We start from the raw sequence: 14,176 nt of genomic DNA on the forward strand, positions 1-14,176 counted from the left end.
CAAAAACATATCATTTTATTAAAAATTTTCTATAATTTTTAAAACATGTTTCAAAGTCAACGATAAATTCAAATAGTATATTATTTAGCAATAATTATATAAGACATGCTCGTATGTAAGAAGTTAATTAACAAAATACACCTAGTTAACAAACATTCGTTGCTCGGTCGTTACTTCCAACACAGTTCGGTGCATCTCTCCTTATATGTAAGATATAAAATTGTCAACTTAGTTAACTTAACATAGTATTATACAAATATCTACACATATTTACAAGTGCTATGTACAATCTCGTGTAAATAGGACGCAGTCGTAATTCCTAGTCGTATGCAACACCGCACCGCCACTGAACTTGTATAATACATAGATAAAAAATATATTTACACGTTAGAACAATATCTTTAAATACTAACTAAATGAGGATACGAGAGTGAGAGTCAGGACGATCAATTTGATGAACACGTGTAAGTAAAGATTGTCCGCGGGGCTGGAGAGCGCGCTGGCGTGGCACTCCGCCTCGTCGGCGTGCAGCTCCAACAGAGGTCGCAGCGGAGCGCGCGCGCTCGCCCCGCAGACACTCCGGCGCGCGACCGCCCTCGCTGCGCGTGAGCCTCCACCCACCTCGCTCGTCCAGCGCCGCAGCCACGCGCCCACCCACGACGCCGAGCATCCACACCTCAGAGGATTTCCTGCTAGCAGTAGGCCTCCTACCGAGAGAAACAGAATTGCAACACTTATAACGATATCTATTGTAACAATTTTGGAACGAAGTTCCTTACATGATGGGTGGCTTGACATTTGGCTGGGCGACCGAACTGAAAAAAAATATGATACTAAAACCGTAAGAAAAATATATAACGGAGGTGACGTAATATCATCCACACGACTATATAATATGACGTTTGTAAAACAAAAATATTACTAGGAAACTTTTTTTAAATTATTTGTGTAATTTTATACTGTCGACAAAAATAAATAAAGACATGTTTTTTTATTTCACTTAATGGTTTGAATTAATATTATTATTTTGTTTGATTTTTTTTTTACGGTATTGTTATATTCTAAAATACTAAATTTCCTAAGTACTTTTATGTACTTAATTAAAAACTAATCAACTTAAAAAAAATCAAGAACCAGAAAATATAATTATATAAAATTCAACAATTTTTTTTCAAATTGTGTTGCTTCTATACTATCCGAAGGAACTTCGTTCCTACCTGGTGTCCCATGACACCACATAATTTTTATATTTTTACTTACCTGGTAAAAGTTTAGTTGCGAACCGGTTCCAGCCTGTCAGATTCGGATAGAGGACCGCCGGTCCGAAGCTAACCAAGTGATTGTTTGTGAAGTCGAGTGTGAGATGTGATACACGGACCAGAGGTCGTGCGAGCCCTGGTGGTAGTTCAGATACCGCTGAATTGGTTAATTTCAAAGACAAAGAGCGCTGGCGACCAAGCCCTGTGAAAGCATTTGATGCAACACGACGCATCGCCTTACCGGTCACTTCTAAAGATCGCAGCTTAGGCGCTCGAAGAGTCAAAAACTGGGAGTCCAACGACTCCCTGCGTATTTCAACCACCATAGCTTCTAGATTAGGAGAGGCAGAAACTACTTCCGTGATAGGAATTTCTCTAGTATCACCGGTAGGGGACTCGAATGTGAGTGATCTGAGTGAAATTAAGGCACGAAACGCTCGAGGTTCTATAGTTTCTAAATATCGTAGGTTATCCATCTTGAGATAAAGCAAACGATCGAGTCCGTCGAAGAGACCACGTTGTATTCGAACTATAGGATTGCGTGACACGTCTAGGGAAATTAGTTGCGGTAAGGTCGTCCACATTGCGGGCCGGAGAGACGTAAACTTATTTCCACTAATATCGAGGGCTCGCAAATTAGAAAGATAGCGAACATCACTTTCGCTGTACGAAGCGATATAATTGCCGCTGAGATTTAGTTCAGTCAGATTGGCGAGAGGGAGATGTGGCGTGCTCTTGAGACCAGTACCAGCCAACGACAGCCGTCGCAGACGGGGAGCATTATGAAACAGTTCCTTAAAATTAGTTTTGATCGAATTATAAGAGAGGTCGAGACGACGCAGTCGCGGCAACCCCGCGAGTGTGTTGTCGGAGAGGACGGTGAGTGCGTTGTAGGATAAGCCTAGTTCGTGGAGGAAGGCGGTCGCGTGAAACATGGCGACGTCGAGGTATTCGATCCGATTACGTGACAGCTCGAGACGGCGTAAAGTAAATCCAACCTGAGCGAGAGCGCTACTGGGGAAGAGATTTAATTGATTGTCACTCAAATCCAAATATTCTAAAACAGTATTCTTAAAGACGTCTCGCGGCAGCGCCCGGAGCTTGTTTTTATCCAAACGCAGAAGCTTTAATCTATGTAAGCTGTGAAATTGTTCTACTGAGAGTTGTTGTATTCGATTTTGTGACAAGTCTAAAATTTGTAATAAAGGCATGTCTGAAAAAGCGCGTCTTTTTATAATGTTTATATCATTTTCCTGCAAATTTAAAACACTTAAATGAGGTAATGATCCGAAAGCGGAGTTATCTATCGACGATATTTTATTATGAGAAAGAAAAATTTGACGGACATTGTTCCCTAGAGACTTAAAGAAATCTCTCGATATAGCTTCTATGAAGTTATGAGATAAATCTAAAATATTAATGGGTACAATACGCCCTCCGACGAGTGAAACAATATTATTATAACTTATGTTCACTGTAAAATCGGTATTCATACTTGATACATTTGCAAAATATTTTGTTGAAAATTCGACTAAGTTATTCTCTTGCAAGTCTAGAACTTCTATTTTTGGTAGATCAGCAAAAGCTTCATCGGCAATGAACTCTATAACGTTGCCGGCTAAACTTAAATAAACTAAGTTCAACAATTTGTAGAAACTTCGTTCACTTATATTAGTCATGCGATTGTAAGACAAGTCTACACTTTGTAATTCGATCAAAAACTCGAGAAATTCAGCATTAACTTTACTTATGTAATTATATGATAGTCGCAGCTCCTTCAGCTTAAAAGAGCCGTTGGTTTTACTTACATCGCTGGGGAATTCTATTATTTTATTGAAGTCTAGATTGAGGTATTCTAAGGAAGGAAAATTTAGCATGTCCTCAGACGATATGACATGAATATTATTGTTATCTAATCCTAGCCAAGTCAGTGTTTCTAAAGACGAACGTGTGGATATATCACCACTGAAAAGGGCGGATGATAATTCTAAAATTCGCAAATAAGTCAAATTGGTAAAAACGCCAGCCTCCACATAGTACAGGTCGTTAAAACTTAACACGAGCTCTCGCAGAGGTAGCGGCGGGAAGGTACCGAGTGTGAGCTGCGCCAGTCTATTGCCGCGTAGACTGAGTGTGGTGAGCCCCTCCGACCACGCGCCGAACATGTCGACCGATATAAACGAGATGCGGTTGTAGCCGAGATCTAAGTAGGACAGCGCCCCGGAAGCCAAGTCTTTTAAACTTATAGGAAATGAACTTATAAAGTTCCCGGCTAATGAAAGACTATGTAGATTAGGTGGCAATACCTTCACTTCCTCTAAGAGATTATAGGCTAGAGATAAATGCCGTAGTCGACCTAGTTCACGCATACTTTCCGGGAGCGTCGCCAGTTCATTGTGATCCAATTCCAACCTTTCTAAAGTATGTTTGAGAGCGTGCAAAGTAGAATCAGATATATATTGCAAGTTGTTATATGATATTGATAACTTTTCGAGACGACCGCAATCCAAAACAAAGGAAGGTACCGTCGTGAAGTCATTAAGGTCCAAAACCAGCTGTTTCAGTTGAAGGTGGTGGAAAAACTCAAAATAAAAGCTGTCTGTGAGCTCGTTGTGACTTAGATCGAGAGAATCTATTTTGGATCGTTCGCTCCGACACGACGTGTTTGACATCGGCTGCAGTACGTTGTTCCTCAGGTGGAGGTGTCGGAGTCGAGGCAACAACATCAGCGCCTTGCAGGGTAGATCCGACAATAAGTTGTCGGAGAGCCGCAATAGCGCCAACGAAGGTGGCAGCGCACCGGCGTCTATTTGTCTCAGTCGATTGCCGTCCAGCTCCAGCTGGACGAGATGGCGCAGTGACGACAAGGTGTCTTCACGTAGTACGCAGATGTGATTATTACTCAATGATAAACTAGTTAAAGACTCTGTAAGACCACCCCAGTCCATTTTTGGGTCCAAATCGCTTATATAATTACTGAAACAAAAAAACAATTGATAGAATCAACTGACAATGTCACCATTTGTATGCAAATATTTTGTTTTCTAAAATAGTATAAAAAAAATTTACTTAAAGATATTTTTATATCTTATTGATACTTAATGATTGATTACTTTTGTCAATGTCACTAATTGAACGCTTATGATAGTTCGGAAAATGTCAACCGATACTGATTACACATGTACTGAATGTTCATTAGTACAAACATTTTTATGTTGTCATCAAAAACAAATAAATAAAAATTAAAATATTTTTGGAAGGCAGTATTTTTATGTACGATCAAGCGTCAAGCAAGCAAGTAAGGTCAAGGTGACGCCGACAGTTAGCGATAATCTTCTCTTCTCTTCAACTTGCAAAATGTTTTATTTACTAAATTAAAAGTCGTAACACTATATATAAGAAAACAATTACTTTTGTAAATTCAACCAATTCAACACTTTCAAGTTCCGAAGTGCCTCTATCGGTATTTCTGTAAATTCGTTGTAACCTAGATCTAGCGACGCCAGGCTCGACGTCATCGACCTGTAGACAAAAATTTAGTTCAATGACTCCATACAAGTAATATTAATTTATTTTCTCTGGATTAGACATTATCGACTACTAGTTTAGTTACTGATTCAATCATTTGATAAAACTGTCAGTTCGGGTGCACTATCTACACTAAATCAAAAGTAGTTCCAACTTAGATGGACCGAAATTGTTTCAATCGGAATGTGTAGAGTAATAGTAAGCTTTTGACAATTTCTGTTTGACATACAATATTTACGAGTACTGCGGGAACTATTGTCAATTTGATTACCTCTAATCGAGGTCGGGGACTGTCAGGTGAAGGCAGTTTGATTGAGTTTATCTGCGATCTACAGTCCTCAATTGGGCGAGCCATAAATAGTAGAGGGGTTGGAATCGGAACGTGAAATATTCATTTTATAATATCTGATATAAATATAAAAGGCAATATTAAACTGTATTAAGCTTTATACAAATAGTGTAAAAACGATGACGAGTTGGATTAAAATCAACCCTATTTTCTTGGCTTTGCTCATTTGACTCATAGCCATTAGTATACCTAGACTACTAATAAATAAAAGTAATTAAACAAACGTGTTGTAGATCTCTCCACCGTGTCAGTCCCGGTCCTTATCATATACACCTGATGGTGATCGTTACTCATAGTAAGGAATATATCCGCCAAACCCGGGATGCTGCAGGGTGGATTGTATCGTATCGTAATGTAAATGGACTCTCACGCCAAGGCCGCGGGCTCCACGTGGTGCAGGCGCGAGGCGACGAGCACGAGAGTGCGCAGCGCGCGCGCGTCCAGCGCCGCCTCCGCGAGCGCGCCCAGCCGCGCCGCCGACACCGCCACGTGCCGCGCGCCCGCCTCTACCGCACCGCGACCACTCAACACGTGCACGCACATACTCGCACGCATGCCAACAAGTGCACACTCTGGCACGTGCAGGCGTTACGTTAACCCTTTCGCTGCGGTTTTTGCGATATTAATCACTGTATGTGCAACGGGCTTGTTATTTAAAAACGCTACTGGATACAATGTCGCTAATAAAATTTATTCTTACCACTGCCGGAAATCGGCAGCACACTTACTACAGATATGACATTGAATGAAATGGTAATACTAAGCTCTTTTCGTAATTAAATACACTATTTAGTAACTTACTAAGTTTTTCAGTGCAGTTTTCTGTATCATAAATCTACATACTTTTTTCTTTTTTGTTTTTACTCAGGGCCTGTTGAACTAGTTGTGGATCAAGTTTATTCTGCAAATAAGTTACGATTAGACTGTAACAGCAGGGGATAAAATACAACAATAGGGCCTGTTTTACATTAAAAAACTAGAACTCTTAAGTTCATATTAGCGAATAGAAATACTGTAGGAGTCGATGATGAAAAAGAATGATACGTCAAAAACTTTTATCTGTTGAATATCGTCATCCGTCAAATAGCGATATCCATAACTGATGAAACAGCCCCTTAATGTAATTTGTTTTCTTACGGCGATTTTATGAGTTTCTTCGCAAAAATGATTAAAATACAAAAACCATGTCATTATATGAAAAACATTTTTCTTAATGTAAAAACACAGCCTTCATACGGAAACAGCGATCACGTCGCTACGTAACGTAACGCGCACACTACCTGAGCACTGTTTTGTATTTAAAACGTTCCTGTGTAGATGAGGACAGACATTTTGATCCCGCAGGGAAAGGGTTAACGTCCCGCAATATACAGATACAATAACAAACCTTAGAGACTCAAACGATTGAAAGCTGTAACTTGCGAACATCAGCTTCAGTGTGTGTAGTTCTAATAAACTTACTATAACAAGCGAAACTGATAAATGATACAACCAGACAGCGCGATGTACGTCTCTGTGTTTTGAACATTGTTAGTTTACGTACATCGTAGTCTGCACCTAGCTGTTATAGACTTGTATTAAATTTCAACTATTTTCTTCGTGCTACAACATTTTTTTTAGCTTCGCGTCTCATTTCAAAACTTAATAATAAAATCTAACAAAACATTATAAAAGGATTTACCGAAGCGGTGTAGGACAATTATACAGTGTATTTAGAATGAATTGAATAGCGAAAGCATATTATTATGATAAAGATTAAATAAATAATAAATAAATATCATATAATATACACACACGGTCGTCTGTTCCTATGGTAAGCAACTTAGTGCTTGTGTTACAGGTAACAGCCGACTGTAATAACTTTTTTTTGATAAATATTTATAGAAATAATACATATATAAATATATAAATACAAATACTACACCCAGACTCAGGCGGGAATCGAACCCGCAACCCGCGGAACAAAAGTAGGGCCACTACAAACTGCGCCAACGGGCTAGTCAAAATATAAAGATTATATGAATTATATTAGTAAATTTTTAACAAAACAAAAGAGTAATTGCAGAGTTTCCTGCCGATTCTTCTCTGTGATATACATTCCGAATAGGCGATAGGTTCACCTTTAACTATAAGTATTTAATAAGAACAAATATAATTTTCATTTGTAAAATGACTTTTCAAAAGTTACTCTTGATTTACTTAAAGCTAATTACTCATTTTTTGAATTTGATTTTGTAGATAGTAAGTAGGTAGGTACCCGTGTCGGGGAAGCGGTGGAAAGGCACGTAGTCGCAGGCGAAGTGGTCGGCGCGGCAGACGCACAGCGGGTTGGCGGCACAGGGCCGGGGCGCGGGCGGGGCGGGGTGCGCGGGGTGTGCGGGGGGTGAGGGGGGCGAGGCGGCCGGGCGCGGCAGCAGAGCCAGCAGCGCCGCCAGCACGCGCCACGCACCGCGGCAGTACGGGGCCCTCCGGCGCCATGCCCACCGCATCGCACACTGAGCCTTCGAACAAATATTACCGTGAAGCACAAACTTTGCGGCTTCTGAATGAAAGTTTGAAAACATGTGAATTTATTTTTTGACAGTTTGACGAAAATAACGGTTGCTCAGAGGGCCATTGCAGATTCCACTTAAGTACTTAAAGTTAAATAATATTGTTACTTGTAGCATTGCATTAGTGTAAGCTGTTGTGATGTTACAACTGTACGTTGCTGAAATAAATAAATAAATGAAGGTCAGTACTGGTGTACTTATTCGAGATTTTGAAATGACTGTTTAAATGACTACGTAAGTCAACGGTTAAGAGTGAGGCGCTTATGGTCCTTCGAATTGAGGACTGCTGCGCGTGCGCCGCCACTCATCCGCTGCTCATCTGTACGACAGCCAGATCTACAAACACTTATTAAACGAGTTTCTCATTGCTCTCGTTATAATTAAATTTGATCACAGCTTTACCTATTATTAAAGTTCCTTTGGAGTCATTTTTTATTAAACTCTTATTTATTTTAACAACATTGACATTCATTTGATCCAAATCCTGATAAACAAATTTAATAATTCAATTTACTTATTATTTTTATTTTTGTGTTACCTACACATTAAGGAATTTTAAACATTTTTAATATAATATCAAAAATCGACCGCTCCAGTGGGGATCAACCTGTATCTCCGACTGACCGTATCGGTGCTCTAGCCAATTAATGGAAATATGGAGTGATCGCTAGATCGAAATTTTTGATATGATGATTTTACATTCGGTTTTAAGCGACCGCGGCGCCGTCTATAAACTCTTATTTACAGTATTATTTACATATTTACAGTATTAAACGACGCTCACTAAAACCACCGGCACTGCGATTACATTATATTTTAAAATATGTTAATCAATGTAGAATGTTGAAATCGCACATAACATTACGTAATAAAGCCGTCGTCGCGAACTACAATGGAATCAGTTACGCGCTAACGAATGTTGTCACAAAAAATACTTCCACCTCGTCGCCGGGCGCCGGACCGATTGGATCCCACGCAATAAAATTTCACGACTGCTCTTAATTTTGTCTTTCGTACCTTTTATTTTACTGCACGTATTTTAGACACATAAAATACTTAATTTGATTGAAACAGAATCTCTTTGGGCATCGACAGGAGATTAACGAGACAACTTTCATTTTTTAGTATATTACAGTTACACGTGATAATAAGATCGAATTAGAATTGAAACTGTGTGTGTGTGTGTTTGTGTATTTGTGTGTGATAAAGAAGAGTTTTGTATACATTTGGAAGTAAGACCTCAACGCTTCAGCCTGTAATATCCCACTAGTGGGCATAGGCCTCTTTCCCCATGTTGGAGAAGGATCAGAGCTTAATCCACCACGCTGCTCCAATGCGGCTTGGCGGATATATTCCCTACTATGAGTAACGATCGCTATCAGGTGTATATGATAACAACCGAGACCGACGGCTTAACGTGCTCTCTGAGGCACGGTGGGGAGATCCACAAGAACTGCACAAACACCCAGACCACCGACCCAGACCAGCAAACACCTGTATGGCCAATGCAAATGTTTGTCATGTGCGGGTATCGAACCCGCAACCACAGTAAGACCTCAAGTCACATGTTAATGACGACGACGACTAAGTATCAAGCTAATAATAATCTCATCGAATTTTTAATCCAATCATCAAACTATCTCGAGTCGAATAGACTAACTATTTAGTCATATAATTTAGTCTCACAGTAAAATCAAATAACGATAATATTTATATCCACAAAACACTGCGACAATAATACAAACAGACCCATAATGAACTATCATTTGTTTACCGACCGACAGCAATGAGTTAAATAAATAATTGTTCAAATTTAGTTCGAAAAACATCGACTGATACTATTTACATTTATCATTATTCCAGCCTATTGCAGTCCACTGCTCGACATAGGCCTCCACAAGTTCGCGCCAAAAATGCGTGAACTCATGTGTGTTGCCCATAGTCACCACGCTGGGCAGGCGGGTTGGTGACCGCAGGGCTGGCTTTGTCGCACCGAAGACGCTGCTGCCCGTCTTCGGCCTGTGTGTTTCAAAGCCAACGGTTAGATGGTTATCCCGCCATCGGTCGGCTTCTTAAGTTCCAAGGTGGTAGTGGAACCTTGTTATCCCTTAGTTGCCTATTACGACACCGATGGAAAGAGAGGGGGTTATTTACATTTATACTAAATGTTCATTAATAACTGTTTAATATAGTTGTATATAAAGGAAAAAATTACAATGAAACGTGAAAACAAACGACAACGTGTTACGAGGTCAAGGCGACGTCGACAGCCGGCACTGTGTCAGTGATTCCACCTTTCAGAGTCAAACAGAGATGAAAACGTATGGCTGAGCTCGCGTCACTTCACTTTTATTCAAATATGAAAACATTGAAATGGAAGATTTTTAGCGCTACGAGACTATTTCAGGAAATAAAAACGCTGAGCATTACTTCCAAGTAAGTATTTTAGCCGTTTGTTTCGTAAGTTCAGCATGTGTTATTGTGAATTGAGTTATGTGAATAAAGTGATGATGAACTGAGTTCTATTAAGTGTATTTGACTGATTACAGTGAAACGTGAGTAAAGTGAACACGAGAAGTGCGCGCTCGAGCTCGATCCAGCGTCGCCGAATTTTTAAGCATTAAATTTTAAGAATTCATCTCGGCCTCACTTGTAAAAGAATTCTTGTGAATAATCTGCGTGTCTCTGGAGAAATTCTGAAATATGTTTATCCGCCAATACGCAACGCTCCTCCTAAATTGTAAGAGGCCCTCGCCGCGTGGAACATTTCAGTGCCGAACACCGAATAACGAACCCATTTGTCTGAGTACACGCAATGTTATTTATCCTTCGTTATAAGCAAACATTCGGTCCGCCGCACTTCGGAATAAAAGCAATAATCTCTCCTCTTTATTTCATAAAATACGAGTTCAGGCAGCGTTATACTTTTGTACAATTTACATACTTTTTAAAAAAAGGCAATTTCAATGAAACGGCACAGATGCGGCGAGTGACACCCGCTGTCACATAAAAACCGATGAGACGCGGCTCGGGGCCCTTCGCTCGCCCTTCTCTGAAAAGTTACACAAATTCCTCGTTCCTCTACGACATTACATTCGTAGCGATGAGATTACATTTACGTGCTGTGAGCGCGACTCGCGCGAGCGACGCCACTTGAAGTGTTGCGGTCTCAACGAACGGCGATCTTTGATGATTTGCATTCATAACTTTATTTGCAGAGATCGCGCTGTTCCGCGGTCGTTACCACGCCGCCTCGTTGTGTGTCGTTTGGGAAAACATTAACACCGATTGCGTTAAATACATTTACAAATGTTATTTAAAATAACAACGCCGACGTGTTCATCGGCATTCGTAGCAAGTCGTGTGTATATTTGATGACTTGATACAATATTTATACCAAGTTTTTGACGGCCAACATCGCGAGATAATATCGTTGGTTTAGTCAGAGACTTGCTTAGTCGTTGTTCGTCCATCTATCCATTTGTCCATCATAAAGCTGCTTGAATGCAACTGAAAGTAATCATTATAAATGGATGCAGTACACTCGTATGTGTCACAACAATCGCTACGACCACAATTTTTTCTTAATTTTATACTTAGTTGCCTGTAACACATTACAAGTAACAATGTGTGCAGTATTTTCCTTTCATAGACAAACATTTATTGGATACGGTTTATGTACCGTTTAGGTTTTTTACGTATATATTACTTTATTCATATTTTAAAAAAAATTGAAAGAAATGAAATCACTCGATTCAAGTAATTTCTTACAACTAAACACTCCCCCGGTCTCTACTAACAACATTGGTGCTTGTTTCTGTTGGAAAGGTTCAAGGCTTTCTTTACACATGTTAATACGTACTATATACCTGTTTATTCAGGTTTTCTGATATGTAAATAAGGTTTAACTGATTTGTCTTTTGGGCACATTTTTTAACCGACTTCAAAAAAAGGAGGAGGTTACTCAATTCGACCGTATATATATATTTTTTTTTGTGTATATAAAATATTTATTTAATCAATGCTGATTAACTAAAGCAAAATACGAATTACTTTGTACTAAGTAAATTTATTTTTCACTTTTTTAGTTTCCTTTTTGAAGTCGGTTTTTTTTTTAATTATGTATATTTTTTATTGTGCTAAATGTATACAGAAAATTTGCGAAACTTGTCAGAGTATTAAGACGTATAGACAGACGTCTTACGCCCAGGTCCCGTGGCTATCACTAGTTCCTCGTTATTTTTTTTTTTTTTTGTACAATAAAAAGTGAAAATGTAATTGTTAACAGATATTGATAATGAAATATTTTATAGTTTCATAAAAGTTGTCAACTGGTGAAATATGCCACTGCGTCAATTCCAACGTTCCGGTATTTTCCAGCAGTGCACTACAGCTCGGCCGGACCGCCCCGTCATAAATCCGCGCCGCCACAACCGGCGCTCGCCCGCACTTAATCGTGGCGAGTGTTCGGCCCCTTCCGGGCCGCTTAAACATCGCGTCTTATCTCATACATTCGTTATAAATACGAAACTTTAGCTTCAATTATTACCCTATAAAGCAGAAATCTGAATATTAAATCTTAATAGGCAAGTATTTTTTTATCATTTACATAAAGGTCTGGTGACACACGATTATATTTTTTTTACAAATTACAATACCTATTTATTTTATTGTACAACAAAACTAACAGATCCAGTTCGGTACATAATTCGCATTCAGCCTATAACATTCCACTGTTAGGCGTTGGCCTCTTTCTCTATCTAAGAGAAGGATTGGAGCTTAATCCAGCACGCTGCTTCACTGCGGTTTGGCGGATCATTATTCATTACAAAAAGTATGTGGTAAGAAACTACGGAATAAATTTTAATACTATAGTTTATAAAGAAAGTTATATATATATTCTATGCTGAAATAAAAGGGCTGTAAATCACGTACAAAGTCGCGGCTACGACCATAACTACTTGTATAATAAACATAGTTTGAGCATATTTTAATTTTAAGAGAGATCGCCTTGACAAATTTTGGCCATTTTACATTAAAAAAAATATTACTGAACGAACGTAATACAATTAATATTTTCACATAAATTGTATCAGGTTAATTATTTAAATATTTCAAAGTATGTACTGAGAATAGTTTTTAGCACACCGAACAACACAGACAGAAGTACAATAGAATAATACCATCATCAGTGTATGGCAGCTGTACTGTTATTGCAAGTACAGTGCCCGCGGCCATGTTCCTATTCGTCACAAAGTCGCTCGTCCCGCGGGACGCCGGGGAAAGCCGCGGATCGCTAGGGTTGTCACGACGAAGGTTTGAGACGGTTCAGTTGCTCGCGACGAGTGACGACAACCGCTAACAGCTCCCGAGAGATCCGTCATCTCTTAACGCTTGTAACCCGCCCTTCGTGCACGGAGGGAACGATAAAGACCGTCCGGGCTGCGCGGTCGTCGCGATACTATCAGCTGTAGTATTTTGTACTGATAAGAAAACTTAGGGGCAACGAACAAAAAACATTTCTCATAATCAGATGTCATAGCGACTATGACATTCCGCCCTTTGAAAGCTTTAAATGTCCAGCCTTTTAAGATTACGTAACACAATGTATCAACCTTATACAATTGTGTAACTTTCCTGAAACAGCCGTGACACGAATAGGATTTCTAATTTTAAGTTTACGCTGATTGTGATCGGTCATCGAGTACCGACAAAGTGCATTCATTAATTCATTCAAATGGCTTTAGAGGCAGGAGAACACAGGGTTGTCGCAGGTGTCACGTAGAATGAAGCGATAATGAGCTCAGAGCGCCTCGCGTGCTCGATGAGATTCAAAGTGAATCTTCGGTTCGCAGATTACCGACGGCGGCGCTTGCGAAACGCTATTCAGTGTCTCATACTAGATATTGCAGCGTTGAACCACAGTTCCCCTGATAGAATTCCACAACAGTTTCATATATTGAGTGTTGTAAATTGACAGTTTTATTTACAATGACTTGTATGAATAAAACGTATGAAAGACAAATTTATGTCAAGCCTCACTACAGACTACAACCCATGTACGTTCCTGTACAACCTCGTTAATACACAGTTTACTTCGTCATTAATTATTTAGTTTTTGGATGTTACTGATTAAGAATCAATTTTCATGTAAGGCCCCCGGTATGAACAAATTATGAGGAGTAGAATTTACTTACCTATATAATACTGAACGAATGACCTCGTTACGTTTCTCGTAACGCCATCTGGCGTTATTTGATTCGTTTATTTACCAATTCATAATTATGGTATTAATATTTTTCTTATACTAGTGAGTCTTTTTGTGCCTATTTAGACGATCTGAAGGAGTGTCCAGTCGTGCGCCGGAGCTGACGCACACACTTTTTTTATTTATTTTTATAACCGACTTCCAAAAAAGAGGGAGGTTCTCAATTCGACTGTATTTTTTTTATGTATGTTACATCAGAACTTTTGACCGTGTGGACCGA

General features: G+C 39.4%; 1 protein-coding gene across 1 annotated transcript; it reads right to left on the minus strand.

The window, feature by feature from the left end:
- Positions 1-408: 408 nt before the first annotated feature.
- LOC123657504 (chaoptin-like) lies at positions 409-7,625 on the minus strand. The gene is made up of 5 exons (XM_045593046.1): positions 7,394-7,625; positions 5,507-5,642; positions 4,671-4,781; positions 1,261-4,235; positions 409-707 (listed from the first exon to the last, which is right to left on the minus strand). The coding sequence occupies exons 1-5, from the start codon at positions 7,623-7,625 to the stop codon at positions 409-411; spliced, it is 3,753 nt and encodes a 1,250-aa protein (XP_045449002.1).
- Between the last annotated feature and the right edge of the window lie 6,551 nt (positions 7,626-14,176).

The sequence above is a fragment of the Melitaea cinxia genome, chromosome 10, assembly GCF_905220565.1.
Source record: "Melitaea cinxia chromosome 10, ilMelCinx1.1, whole genome shotgun sequence".
NCBI lineage: Eukaryota > Metazoa > Arthropoda > Insecta > Lepidoptera > Nymphalidae > Melitaea > Melitaea cinxia.

What these genes read in the sequence shown, in the direction of transcription:
- LOC123657504 (XM_045593046.1), bottom strand. Translation starts at nt 7,625, where the DNA reads ATGCGGTGGGCATGGCGCCGGAGGGCCCCGTACTGCCGCGGTGCGTGG. An exon ending in CCACCGCTTCCCCGACACGG is followed by an intron (nt 5,643 to 7,393) that starts GTACCTACCTAC and finishes GCGGTGCGGTAG; the next exon opens with AGGCGGGCGCGCGGCACGTG. An exon ending in CGCAACTAAACTTTTACCAG is followed by an intron (nt 708 to 1,260) that starts GTAAGTAAAAAT and finishes TTCTCTCGGTAG; the next exon opens with GAGGCCTACTGCTAGCAGGA.